Source organism: Anomalospiza imberbis, unplaced genomic scaffold (genome assembly GCF_031753505.1).
Source record: "Anomalospiza imberbis isolate Cuckoo-Finch-1a 21T00152 unplaced genomic scaffold, ASM3175350v1 scaffold_59, whole genome shotgun sequence".
NCBI lineage: Eukaryota > Metazoa > Chordata > Aves > Passeriformes > Viduidae > Anomalospiza > Anomalospiza imberbis.
The window spans coordinates 34,928-47,150 of NW_027100202.1; the positions used below are offsets into that span (position 1 = coordinate 34,928).

At 57.1% G+C, this 12,223-nt stretch overlaps 1 protein-coding gene and 1 long non-coding RNA gene across 2 annotated transcripts; both read right to left on the reverse strand.

Moving 5' to 3' along the window:
• Positions 1 to 7,104: 7,104 nt before the first annotated feature.
• On the reverse strand, positions 7,105 to 8,383 carry LOC137467316 (uncharacterized). The gene is made up of 3 exons (XR_010995487.1): positions 8,206 to 8,383; positions 7,469 to 8,038; positions 7,105 to 7,189 (listed from the first exon to the last, which is right to left on the reverse strand). It is a non-coding gene; the product is annotated as an uncharacterized lncRNA (long non-coding RNA).
• A 1,180-nt stretch (positions 8,384 to 9,563) lies between these two features.
• LOC137467312 (maestro heat-like repeat-containing protein family member 9) lies at positions 9,564 to 10,907 on the reverse strand. Its single transcript, XM_068178803.1, has 4 exons — positions 10,698 to 10,907; positions 10,228 to 10,375; positions 9,795 to 9,982; positions 9,564 to 9,705 (listed from the first exon to the last, which is right to left on the reverse strand). The coding sequence occupies exons 1-4, from the start codon at positions 10,835 to 10,837 to the stop codon at positions 9,564 to 9,566; spliced, it is 618 nt and encodes a 205-aa protein (XP_068034904.1). The 5' UTR covers positions 10,838 to 10,907.
• Between the last annotated feature and the right edge of the window lie 1,316 nt (positions 10,908 to 12,223).

Here is a 12,223-nt window from a genome sequence, read left to right on the forward strand (position 1 = left end):
TGTTTCCAGGCTGAGCATCCCCAGCCCCACTTGGACGGCAGTCAGGTAGATCAGGGGGAGTCAAGGCTGAAGTCAAACAGCATCAGGAACTGAGAGGTGGAAGCTTTAGGCCCAGGTTTGCCTCTGTAATAACAGCGGAGGGGAAGATGGTGGGACACTGGCTCTGTTCTAACCGGTGAATTTTTTTTTTTTTTTTTTTCCCTTCTTTTCTGTCATGCTGATGCAGGTGTTGCTGTTTGCAAGGAAGCTTGGTACAATATCTACTGTCTTCTCCATTTGTGAAACACCGAGCAGAGTCTGGGCAGGCTGATGATGCAGAGCAAAACCTGCAAATACACCGGTGATCCTGAGCCTGGAGGGTGCAGCTAAACCCGGCCAAAAATAATTTCTGGAAAGTCAAGCCTGGTTTACATTTTCTTGAGTTTGGCTATTCCTGAACCGGGGGAGAGGGCATTCGGGGGAGGGGGTACCACAGGGGTTCCCCTCCCCCGTTTTTGGGGGGTCTCCCATGGTGCCCCCTCCCCAAAAAGCTCCGCGGGCCCCCTGAAGTGGCTCCTGTTCCACCGGCCGGTGCCCCCTGATCCAGGACTGCCCCCGGTGAGTCTGGGGGCTCTGGGGGGATTCTGGGGGGATTTTGGCAGCATTTTTGGGCATTGGGGGACTTTGTTGGTAACTTAGGGGGAATTACTGGATTTTGGAGAGAATTACTGGGTTTGGGGGGTTATGGGACTTTGCAGGGTTTTGTGGAATTGAGGATTTCGATGATTTTTTTAGGGTTTTCTGGGGTTTTTTGGGGGGGTTTACTGAAATTTTTGGGAGTTTTTTTTTTAATTTTGGTGGGTTTCACTGTGATTTTGTTGGATTCTTTGGGGTTTTGGAGGGTTTTATTGGGATTTTGGGGGGATTTTGGGGGGTTTTAGTGGAATTTTGGGGGGCTTTGGAGTTGTCCCAGGGTGTGGGGAAGGGCTGAGAGGCACCAAAGTCTCCTTTAAACCCCTGAAAGTCTCAATAAACCCCATGAAATCGCAATTAAATCTCACAAATTCCCATTAGAACACCCTCGAATCCCAATAAAAGCTCACAAAATCCCAATTAAACCCCACAAATCCCCCCCAAAAAATGTCTCCAAAACCACATGAAGCCCCACAGAATCCTCAGGAGACCCAAAGAAATCTTGGCAACACCCAAAAAACCCCACAAAACCCCCCGCAAAATCCCCGCTAAAATTCCTAACAAACCCAAGTCCTCAAAGAATCCCACTAAATGCCCCCAGAATTCCAATAAAATGCCTCCAAATCCCCCAAACATTCCAATAGAACACAGAAATAATTCCAGAGGATCCCACAAAATCCCAGTAAAACCTTCCAAAAGTCAAAAGAAAACAGCAAAAATTTCAATTAGCCCCAAATACCCCCAGGAAAAAAACTTCCCCCTCAAAGCACCAATAAAACCCCTCAAAATCCAAACTCCCCAAAATTCCCCAACTGCCTCCAAACCAATAATTCTCCCCAAACACCCCAATAATTCCCTGTAAACTCCCAACACAATTCCCCAAAGCCCAAAAAAGCCCCAGATGCCCAAACCCCTCCCGAGCCCTCCCTGGTCCCTCCCGGTCCCGCCCAGGCCCGTCCGGGGCCGCGGCCAAAACTGCCCGGAGCGGACGCGGAGGTCCCGGAGCTGATCTCGGGCTCGGCCCCTTTGGGGGATTTTGGGCCACACTGGGAAGGTTTAGGGTGGGCTTCAGATCCCTTGCGGGGATCCCGAGCCTTTTTGGGTGGATTTTAAGCCCCTGTGGCTGATTTGAGGCCGAATCTGGTGGGGTTTAGGGGGGATTTCAGACCCCTTTGGGTGATTTTAGGTCCATATGGGTGAATCTTAATCTTGTGTGCATGATTTTAGGTCCCTTTTTTGTGATTTAGGGTCCAATTAAGTAGGGTTTTTTTTGCTTCTTTGGGCAATTTTAGGTCAAACCAAGCCATTAAGGTGATTTTAGGCCAAAGCAGGTACTTTCAGGGTGGATTTTAGCTGCATTTGAGGGATTTAAGGGTGATTTTAAGCCATTTCATGTGTCTTTTAAAACATTTGAGGCAATTTTAGACCCCATTGTTTGGATTTTAGAGCCCTTTGGATACTTTTAATACCATTTGGCTGATGTCAGGCCAAACCATGTGGATGTAGGTTGCATTTGATGCCCTTTTGGGTGATTTTAAACCAAACCGGGCTTTTTTAGGACAGCGTGTCCCCTTGGCCCCGCTCCTTTCCCCTCACGGTTCCGCCCTTTCCTCGCCCCCTTTCCCCTCACGGATAAGGATCGCGGAGCAGGGGAGGAGCAGGAGGGAGGGAGGAAGAGGCGCAGCGGCAGCAGGGAACAGCCGGAGGAGAGGAGAGAAGGAATCGCGTGGCCCTGGCGCTGCCTGAGCTCGCAGCACCCCGGGAGCATCGCCCCCATCCCGCAGGTGCCCAGGGAGGGGGAGCTCGGCCCAAATATCCTGGGGCTGCCTGGGTTTGGGGTTTTTTGCGGGGGATATTTGGAGCTGGCAGGGCTCCAAAGATCAGCCGTGGCGGGCCTTAGGGGGACATCATGGGGTCTTGAGGTCGGGAGCGGCTACACCCGGTATGAGACCTGTCATTCCCAGTATGAGCCTGGTTAAGGTCTTTCAGCTCCTGCCAAAGGTCTGACAGCTCCTAGTGAAGGTCTGACAGCTTCTGCTGAAGGTGTGACACTTCCTGGTGAAGGTCTGACAGCTCCTGTGAAGGTGTGACAGCTCCTAGTGAAGGTCTGACAAGTCCTGGTGAAGTTATGAAACCTCCTAGTGAAGGTCGGACAGCTTCTGGTAAAAATCTGACAGCTCCTGCTGGAGGTCTGACAGCTCTTGCTGAAGCTGTGACAGCTCCTTCTGAAGGTGTGACGGCTCATCCTGGTGGTCTGACAGCTCCTGGTGAAGGTCTGACAGCTCCTACTGAAGGTCTGACAGCTCCTGCTGAAGGTCTGACAGCTCTTTCTGAAGGTGTGACAGCTCCTGGTGAAAGACTGAAAGCTCCTCTTGAAGGTCTGGCAGCTTCTGGTGAAGGTGTGACAGCTCCTGGTGAAGGTCTGACAGCTCCTCCTAAATTCTGACCATTCCTGCCAAAGGTCTGACAACTCCTGCTGAAGGTCTGACAGCTCCTACTGAAGGTCTGACAGCTCTTGCTGAATTTGTGACAGCTCCTAGTGAAGGTGTGACAGCTCCTGGTTAAGGTGTGACAGGTCCTGCTGAAAGTGTGACAGCTCGTTCTGAAGGTCTGGCAGCTTCTGGTGAAGGTGTGACAGCTCCTGGTGAAGTTCTGACAGCTCCTGGTGAACATGTGAAAACTCCTGGTGAAGGTCTGACAGCTCCTGCTGAAGGTCTGACACCTCCTGGTGAATGTTCGACAGCTCCTGCTGAAGGTGTGACAGCTCCTGGTGAAAGTGTGACATCTCCAGGTGAATGTTTGACAGCTCCTGCTGAAGGTGTGACAGCTCCTGCTGGAGGTCTGACAGCTCCTTCTGATAATCTGACAGCTCCTGCTGAAGGTGTGACATCTCCTGGTGAAGGTGGGACAACTCCTAGTGAAGTTGAGACAGCTCCTGCCGGAGTTCTGACAGCTCCTGCTGTCGGTCTGACAGGTCTTGTTTAGGTCTGATAGCTCCTCCTGAAGGTCAGAGAGCTCCTGCTGAAGGTGTGATAGCTTCTGGTGAAGGTCTGACAGCTCCTGCTGAAGCTGTGACAGCTGCAGGTGAAGGTGTGACAGCTCCTGCTGGAGGTGGGACAGGTCTTGGTGAAGGTCTGACAGCTCCTGCTGAAGCTGTGACAGCTCCAGGTGAAGGTGTGACAGCTCCTAGTGAAGGTCTGACAGCTTCTGCTGAAGGTCGGAGAGCTCCTTTGAAGGTCTGACAGCTCCTGGTGAATGTCTGACAGCTTCTGGTGAAGGTCTGACAGCTCTCAGAGCGTCAAATTTACGTGGCTAGAGGGTGGTGTGCAGAAAGGAGACAGAGGAGTCCTGTAAAAGTCCCTTGATTGGCATAAAGGGAGAGCGTGCATCAGGCGTGTGTCCAACGCAGTCTCCCAATCACTTGGATCAAGTAGCCTTCTTTTCTTCTTTCCCGGCTGCATTTTCTTTCATTCCCTTTCCCCCTTGGCTGAGCTACTTGGAAGGTACTCGGGACTTCCCGATCTGCCCATCATGTCCCCCTCATTACGTGCCCTCTATAAAACACACGATCCACGATCATTTCAACTAGCTAAATCAATTGATATTTTTAGTGAGCTTTACTGATTGACATGGACTGCTCCTCAGCCAAGGCCATGCTAAACTCCTGAACTTAGGGAAGAAGAACAAAGACTTTATAGGGTTGTGAGAGACGAGGTGACATTTTGCTGAAGCCAAAAGATTATTCAGCTAAAGAATGAAAGCTGTTGGTTCTATGTGTTGTTGTTTGTGGTTTGGATATGTTCTGGTTGGTTTGTTGGGTGTTGCTGGAGAGGGGCGGGGTTGAAGCCCTGACTAAAAAGGAATTCAGATGATGGGGGAGTAGACAGAAAAGCAGGTGGTCAGGAGAGAATGGAAGTGCCCCAGTACCGAGCCAATGGGAAAGGGGACGGGGACTGCCCCAGCCGGGAAATGCCCGAAAATTTTCCACTTTGTTGGAAGGTGTGTGTGTTCTGCTCTCGGGAGGGACATGCAAATTCGGCTCGGCTGAATCGGTATGAATGAACAGTTGTTGCCCTCATTTTTAAAAGTGTTAAGTTTTCTTTTATAGTTATTTTGAAAGTTTTAAAGTTCTCATAAAACTTTCTTAGCCTTCTGATAATGTTTACATATTTCTACTAAAGTTCTCATGCACTGTTCATGCAAATAATGATTGTTTTACATTCTTCTTTGTGGGAGGAGAAAATTAATAGACTGTTAGTTTGACCAGTGTGGTTACAGAAGTGGCAATTTCATCCTCCAATCTACTGCCACTTTTAGAATTCTATATATTGCAAAGTCAGAAATAAAATTAACTCTTTTTCTCTCTTGAACTCATCAAGCTTCTGTGTACTCCTTTGGTGCCAAATAGCAACAAAGTTTCTTTTTGCTTTGAAGACTTTGTCCCCATTTAATTGTGTCAAAAAGCCTGTTCATTTCTAACAGGATTATAAATATTAAGTTCTTCACCCAGGGCAGATTTAAAGCCCAAACTCCCATGTCACGTCCCCCAGACTTCCGGAACATCGCCAGAGCTCCCCCAAACCCTCCTGTCAGCCCCTGGAAACGCCCCAGAGACCTCCCAACCCCTGTTTCAACCCCGCAGCTGCCTGTAACTCCCCCAAAGACCCCACCCCAGCTGCCCATAACTTCCCCAAAGCCCCCCCAAGCCCCATATCACATTCCCTGACCTCAAACAAACCCTTATTCTCCCCCCTGCCCCCCTGCAATTTCACTCACACACGGCCATGGCCTGAGGGGACACGCTGGTGGTCTTCAGGTGGGAGCTGGCCAGGGCATCCTGACCAAAGACCTGCGGAGCTTCAGCCTTTGCAGGGGAGGCTGGCAGCAGCTGCACCCCCAAAACAGCCCCTGCAGCCCCCTCAGCCATGCAGCTGCACTGCTGGATGACTGGCTCTACGTGTCTGGAGGTGCAGGGGGGGCTCGGGGCATCCTAGGGTGGGCTGGTGGGATTTTCAAGAGGCTACAGGGCCAAGGGGCCTGGAGGATCTGGAAGTGCTGGGGGAATTTGGGGAAAGGGGAGGTTGGAGGGATTTGGGGAGCTGTGTCATGACTGGCTCCATGTGTTTGGAAGTGGGAAGGGGTATCAGGGGGTCCGGGGCAATTTCTCGGGGGGCTTTGCTGGGACTATAGTGGCTGGGGGAGCTTCAGGGCATCTTGGGGGTGTGGGAGCATTTTGGAATGAGAGGGGATACGGGAGGGCTGGGGGGAAACGTGTTCTATGTCTTTAGAAGTGGGGAGGGGACTGGGGGCTGATTTTGGAGCCTCCACTGATTACTGGGTGCCCCCCTCCAGCAAAGGGCCAAGGCTGTTTTCTCCTCCCATCTGGGAGGGGGGGTGAGCTTTGAGGATTCCATCTTCAGTCGGGGGGGTCCCTTTGTCACTGAAACTGTGTGAAAATGAAACATCTCCAACAGCAAATTCAGGGTTAGAGAATCAAAGGCGTTACTTTATACTGGTCAGGACGTGCAACAGAAATCATTGCATCTACACATTGCCCGGGTGTGCAGCCAGCAACACACGGGCAGGAGGACACAGATGGCGCTTCCTGGCTGGGAGAGGGCTTGTGGCCATCTCCAGGCACCGGTCTGACAGGGATCCCCGCAGCTCCGGCCCTGCACAGCCACTCTGTCGCCAGCACAAAGGCTTCAGCAGAACCAGCAAAGGCCAAGGGGCTACTTTTCCCTTCCCCACTGCTGGCCTGGGCCGCTTGCTGAGCACAAGGACTCGTTTTCCCCTCTACCCCTGTGCTCTGCAGACCCTGGGCAGCAAATGAAAGATCCTGGGAGTCTGTCTATTACAACATATCCTACATTTTTATGCTAAGGAAAAAGGAAAATAAGGAAAGAACAATGTTGAACAAATGAAACATTGCTTCTGGCTCAGGTGGCCCCAGCAGACAGAGCTTCTGGGATCAGCTCTCTGCAGAGCTCCAGCAGTGCAGCCAGCCGAGCCCTGACAGACGAGGCCGTGTCCTCCATGCCCTGTGGAGCTGATCATGCAGGCTGTCGAAGATGGAATATCGAGCTCTCTCTACTGCCTGGAGGACGTACAGTGTTTGAATTGCCAGGCTTCCGACGGCGACGCTGATGTCATCTGCCATGCCTTCAAGGGCTGAAAGAGAGAGGAACAGAGCCATGGTCAGTTCCCGGATCTGAGGGGACCCGAGGAGACCCCCGTTCCAGGGCCGTGCCAGCCGGCTCTAGCCATGGCCAGCAGGGAGCAGGGACCAACAGGATCAGCCCGAAGCTGCTGGCCACGAATCCCCCAGGTGGCCCTGACGTCTCTGTGTGCTCTGCCCACACCGCCCCTCGTCCGCACAGGGAGCAGAGCCCTCGGCAGCCGGGGCAGGGCTTGCAGCTCCCCCGCCAGCCCCCGCTGACAGCCCGCTGCCCTCACTCACCCTCACAGATGAGCTGGAGCTCTTCCTTCTTCCCCCTGAGGTGCTGCCCGGCCATCCCTGTGAACACAGAGCCTGTCACGGCCCAGCGGCACAGCTCCCTGCCAGCGGCGCTGCCAGCCCTGTGGCCACACGGCCTCCTGGCCCGGCAGGGCTCAGCCCGGGCCCTTGCCGCACGCTGCCGGCCCAGGGCACGGCTGCGAGAGGGCGGCAGCAGCGCCGAGGCCAGGCGGGGCTCCACGGCGCCGGGCCCGGATGGCGCTGCCGGGGCAGCAGCCGGGGCTGGGGCCGAGCTGCGGCGGGGCGGGGAGGGAAGGGGAGCCCGGGCTCACGGCTCACCGATGAACCTGATGGCCTCCTCTCGCAGGGACTGCTGCGGGCTGTCCAGGTACTGCAGGGCCCGGCGCAGGTGCTCGGCCGCTCGGCTCCTGTCGTCGGCCAGCTGCAGAGAGCGGCAGGAGGGAAGGGTTGGCGCGGGCTCAGCCCCTGTGCCGGGCGCTCCCTGCGCCCAGCCCCGGCCTCCCCTGCCCGCACAGCCCTGAGGCGCGGCCAGCAGCCGCGGGCGCCGGGCTCTGGAGGGGGCAGAGGGGCGGCTGCTGCCCCGGGAGCCGCGGCGCCGCCCCGCCCCGCGGCCCCGCCGGGCCGGGGCTCCATCGGCCCCGGCTCGGGCCCACGGGAGCCTGGAGAAGAGCCCGCGCAGCCTCTGGGTGCAGCAGCGGGCAGGGGCACAGCTGCCAGCCCACACACTGAGCACCGCGCTCAGGGGGCTTCTCCAGCCTGAGGCTGGCACTTCCAGGCCGTCCTTACCAGGCACTCGGTGAACTTCCACAGCTTCTTGTTCTTCACCAGTTTTTGAAGATCCCTCCTCTTCAGGAACTCAGCCACACAAAGCAGCGTTTCCTGAGAAACCTGGAGAGCAGCAGAGATGCGGAGATGGCCCCACAGCCCAGGGCGCAGGACCTGTGTCCCTGTGTCCCTGTGCCAAGGCCTGGAGGAGGCTGCAGCCCACGAGGCGCTAGGGCAGGAGGCAGCTGAGCCCCCTCCCAGGGGGACAGCAGCAGCCCATGAGTCCTCACCTGTGCCACATGCTGATTCTCATCATGGCAGTGGAAGAAGAGTGGCAGCAGGCTCTGGCGCACGTGTGTCTTCAGGGCCTTTTCTTCCTTTTCCAGTGGAAGAGACACCAATGTTTGGAAGAGCAGTATGGAGAGTAGCTGCACATGGCTATTGTCCTGTATGAAAGGAAGAAAAAAAGACCTCAGCATCGGCTGCACGGGGCTCAGCTTGGCTCAGGCCTGCAAATCCACAGGGCACAAAGTGTCCAGGCAGCAGTCAGTGGCCGTGGCTGGGGGCAGCGAGCCTTACGTGGTCAAAGAGTGGCAGGAGCGCCTCAACCAGCTGCAGTGCGATGGGGCTGGGTATCAGCATGGCCTTGTCCCAGAAGATAAAGCTGAGGAGCCTGACTGTCATGCTGACTATCTCTCCATCTGCGTCCCACAGGAGCTCCACAAGACTTTCAGTCAGGCTCCACATTTTTTCGCTCTGTGCAGAACACAAGTTTGTGAAACGCCATCCTGCTGCCGCAGGGCCTAGGGGCCAAAGGGCTGTTCCGAAGCACTTGGGCAGTTGAACCAGGAGGCAGGAGAGCTGGGAGCAGCTGCCCCAGCGCCCAAAGCCCAGCCAAGCCCAAGCGACTGCATTCCCAAGCGCAGCCTCAGCCGCTGCCCCCTTCTCACCATCAAGGGATCATCGATGAGCACAAGAAGGGCCCTGAGCGCCAGGCGACGCCTCTCCCTGCACTCGCTCCGCAGGTGCCTTGACAAGATTTGCAGGATTCTCTTAGCACCGCGTTCACTCAAGTTCAGGCACTCAAGAACCTGAAAGGCACAGGGCAGTGACAGGGGACCTGGCCGGCAAGAGCCCGGAACAGCACAGGGCTGGGCCCAGGCAGCAGCGCAGGGCGTGGGCACCGTCCCAGGCAGTTGCGGCTACGAGAGGGCAGAGAGCTGGGAGGCAGCTGAGCGAGGCAGCGCTGGCCATCAGGCTCACCTCCACAAGGAACGCCAGGGCGGGCAGTTCCCAGCGTGGCTCCTGTGTGCTGAGCAGCCGGAGCAGGTCGCGAGCGATCCTTGAGCACAAGGGGATGGAGACACAGGACATCTCCCTGGCAGGAGAAAAAGAAACCAAGACTTTGGGCCGGGGGACAAACCTCTCCCAGGACTGACTCACAGAGGTCTGGCCTTTCCCCAGCATCCTGTAAGGGCCCTGGGCTATTTGGGAGGTGGCTCCTTGTGGGCCCCCTCCTCTCCCAGCCTTTTCCAGTCGGCTTGGCTGTTCCTCGGTGACAAGGCCCTCTGGCCCACGACCACGGGGACTGTGTGGGGCACCCTGGGCACTGAGCACAAATGTCAGAGGCAGTGGGGAGAAGGGGGTCTCACCTGGCCAGCAGACCCACGGCATAGTGGTGGGTGTCAGCACACAGCAGCGTGTCCCAGCCACACTTGCGTTCTATTGCCACCACCACATCCTCGTGCTGCATTTGGCAGAGCAGGGACTTCAGGGTCCGCACTGCAAACCTGCATGCAGAGCAAAGCCCAGGTCACGCTGGGAGCACTGGCTCCTGCCCTGGGCACCTGGCAGGGACAGGAGGACTGGCATGGAGCACCTGTTGGGGTTGGTGGCAAGGCCGTATTGCTGCTGGCATCCCTTCCAGAAGGTATCGACCTCCGCTGGCACATCCAACGTGCTGAAGAACACTTGGAAGAGCAGATGCACAAAGAGGCGGGGGAAATACACGGTCACTACATGTGGGACACAGGGCATCTGGAGGATCTTCCACATCACCACAGTTGCCTGCAAAGGACAGAGCAGCCCGAGACAGTGCTCAGTGCCGAGGTGTCCGTGTGGCAGGGCCCGAGCATGGGAGGGAGAGGCCCGGAGAGACACAGGGGGAGCACCGGGCCTGGTGGCCCTGAAGCTGCCCCGAGGCCAGGTTTCAGCCCAGCGCCTGAGGCAGGGAGATGCAGTGGGGGAAGGAGGATGCAGAGCTGCTGGACAGGTGGCCTTGGGGCCAGCAAAGGCCAGTGTCAGAAACTCACAGCCAGGACAAAGACACCCGTTTTGTCCCCATCGGAGGTGCATGTGCTGTGCTCTGGCCAGCTCCCCAGCACATCGAGGAGTATCAGCTGCGCCGGCTCCGCAGTCCTGGGCGAGCACATGATGCTCTTCCACATGGTCAAAGCAGCTCTGTGGGGTCAGAGCTCTGTCTCAGAGGAGTCTGGGACACAGCACCGTGGCCTGGGCGGCAGCGGGGAGCTGAGCTGGCTGCCAGCCCTGCCTCTGCCCACTGCCCCTCGCCAGCAGCACCCAGACAGCCCAGCCCTGTGGGGACAGGTCCCTGAGGGCCAGCGAGGAAGCATGGCAGAAGGCTCGGGGGCTGACGTGCCAGGGCTGGCAAAGGGAGCAGCCAGAGGGCCCTGGAACTCTCTGTTGGTCAGACACCTGGGACAGGCTGTACAGGCTGATGGGCTGGGGAGCCCTGAGCCCTCTGGGCAGGTGGGCCCCATACCTGTCACAGGATGGGGCCACACGCAGGAGCGTCATTACTACGTCAGCAGGCTGCTCTTTGGTGAGATCCAGCAGGGCCCTGTTCAGCCTGTGCTCAGCAAACTGATTGGCCATGAGCCACTGGTGGATGTACCTCACCATGGCAGGCACCTGGAGAAGGCACGGGGAGACTTGGAAAGCTGCCAGAGGGAGGAATGTCCCCAGCTTCCCCAGAGAAGTGCTTCCCTTGCCACCCCACTGCCATGGCCCTCAAAGCCAGGGATGTTCCACAGAATGCTCCAAGCGCGGTGCTCGGCTGAGCAGTGACAGCAGGCCCAGCCCAGGTGGGGATGGCTGCAGGTACCTGCGCTGTTCTGCGGAAGAGGCCACGGGTGCGTTCCTGCTCTTGTGTGCGCTGCACGGCTGCATCTGGCAAAGAGCGAGCGCAGCCTGAGCTGAGGGGCTGCGGGCGAGGCCGGAGAACACAGCCCAGCCCTGCGCTCCCCAGGTAGGAACAGCCCCGGGATGTCCCAAGGGATGGAGCACGGCTCTGGGGTGTCTGTCCTGGCCCCTATTCCGTCCTGTCCATGGGCATGTCCCCAGGGGATGGGATGGGATGGGATGGGATGGGATGGGATGGGATGGGATGGGATGGGATGGGATGCAATAGGATGCAATGGGATGGGATGTGGCCAAGCTGGCTGCAGCCACCAGCCCTGCAGCCCAGCAGCCCAGCTCTGCCACTCACCCTCCTGCAGAGGCTTGAACCGCACCACCTCTTCAGTCTCCTGTGCTGGGCCAGCTCCAGGGCCTTCTTCCTCTTCCTCCACCCAGGCCAGCTTGGGCACTCTCGGGGATCTGTGCTCCATGTCAGTGACTGGATTTGTGACGACTCACAGGAGAGATGTCTCAGAAATCTCCGAGTCAGCAAGGCCTGCAGTCGTGCCTGGAAGGCACCTTCAAGAGAGAAGCCTCAGGAAGGCTACAGGACAGCAAGTCCTGCACTCTGGTCTCGAGGGCTCCTTGCCACAAGGACAGGAGACTCCTGTCAAGGATTGTGGTCTGGCCTCGAGGGCACTGGTGGCAGGGATGGGAGATGCCTCTGGGGCACCAAGTCCCACGGTCTGCCCTCGAGGACACCTGCAGAAGAGAAGCCTTGGGAAGGCCACGGGTCACCAAGTCCTGTGGTCTGGCCTCGAGGTCAGCTGCAGGAATAGCACCTCGGAAAAGCTCTGGGTCAGACACGAACAAGTGTGCTGTGCGGGGGCTCCTCACGGCACCGCTCTGTCCCGTCCTGTCCCGTCGTGTGCTCCGAGCACTGTGGTGTGGCCTTGTCACCACCAGCTCCTATGTCACCCCGTGTCACAAAGGGCCCTTGGACACGCTGTCCCGTTCCATGCCACGGTGACCATGCTGCACCATGTCACAAAGGGCCCCTGCACACACTGCCCCCTGCCCTGGGACCACCCCCAGCCCACCCAAAGTGGCTCAGGTTGGAAGGAATCCCTCACCCCAATTGTCTAAGACACCCCGACAGGATCTTTAGGA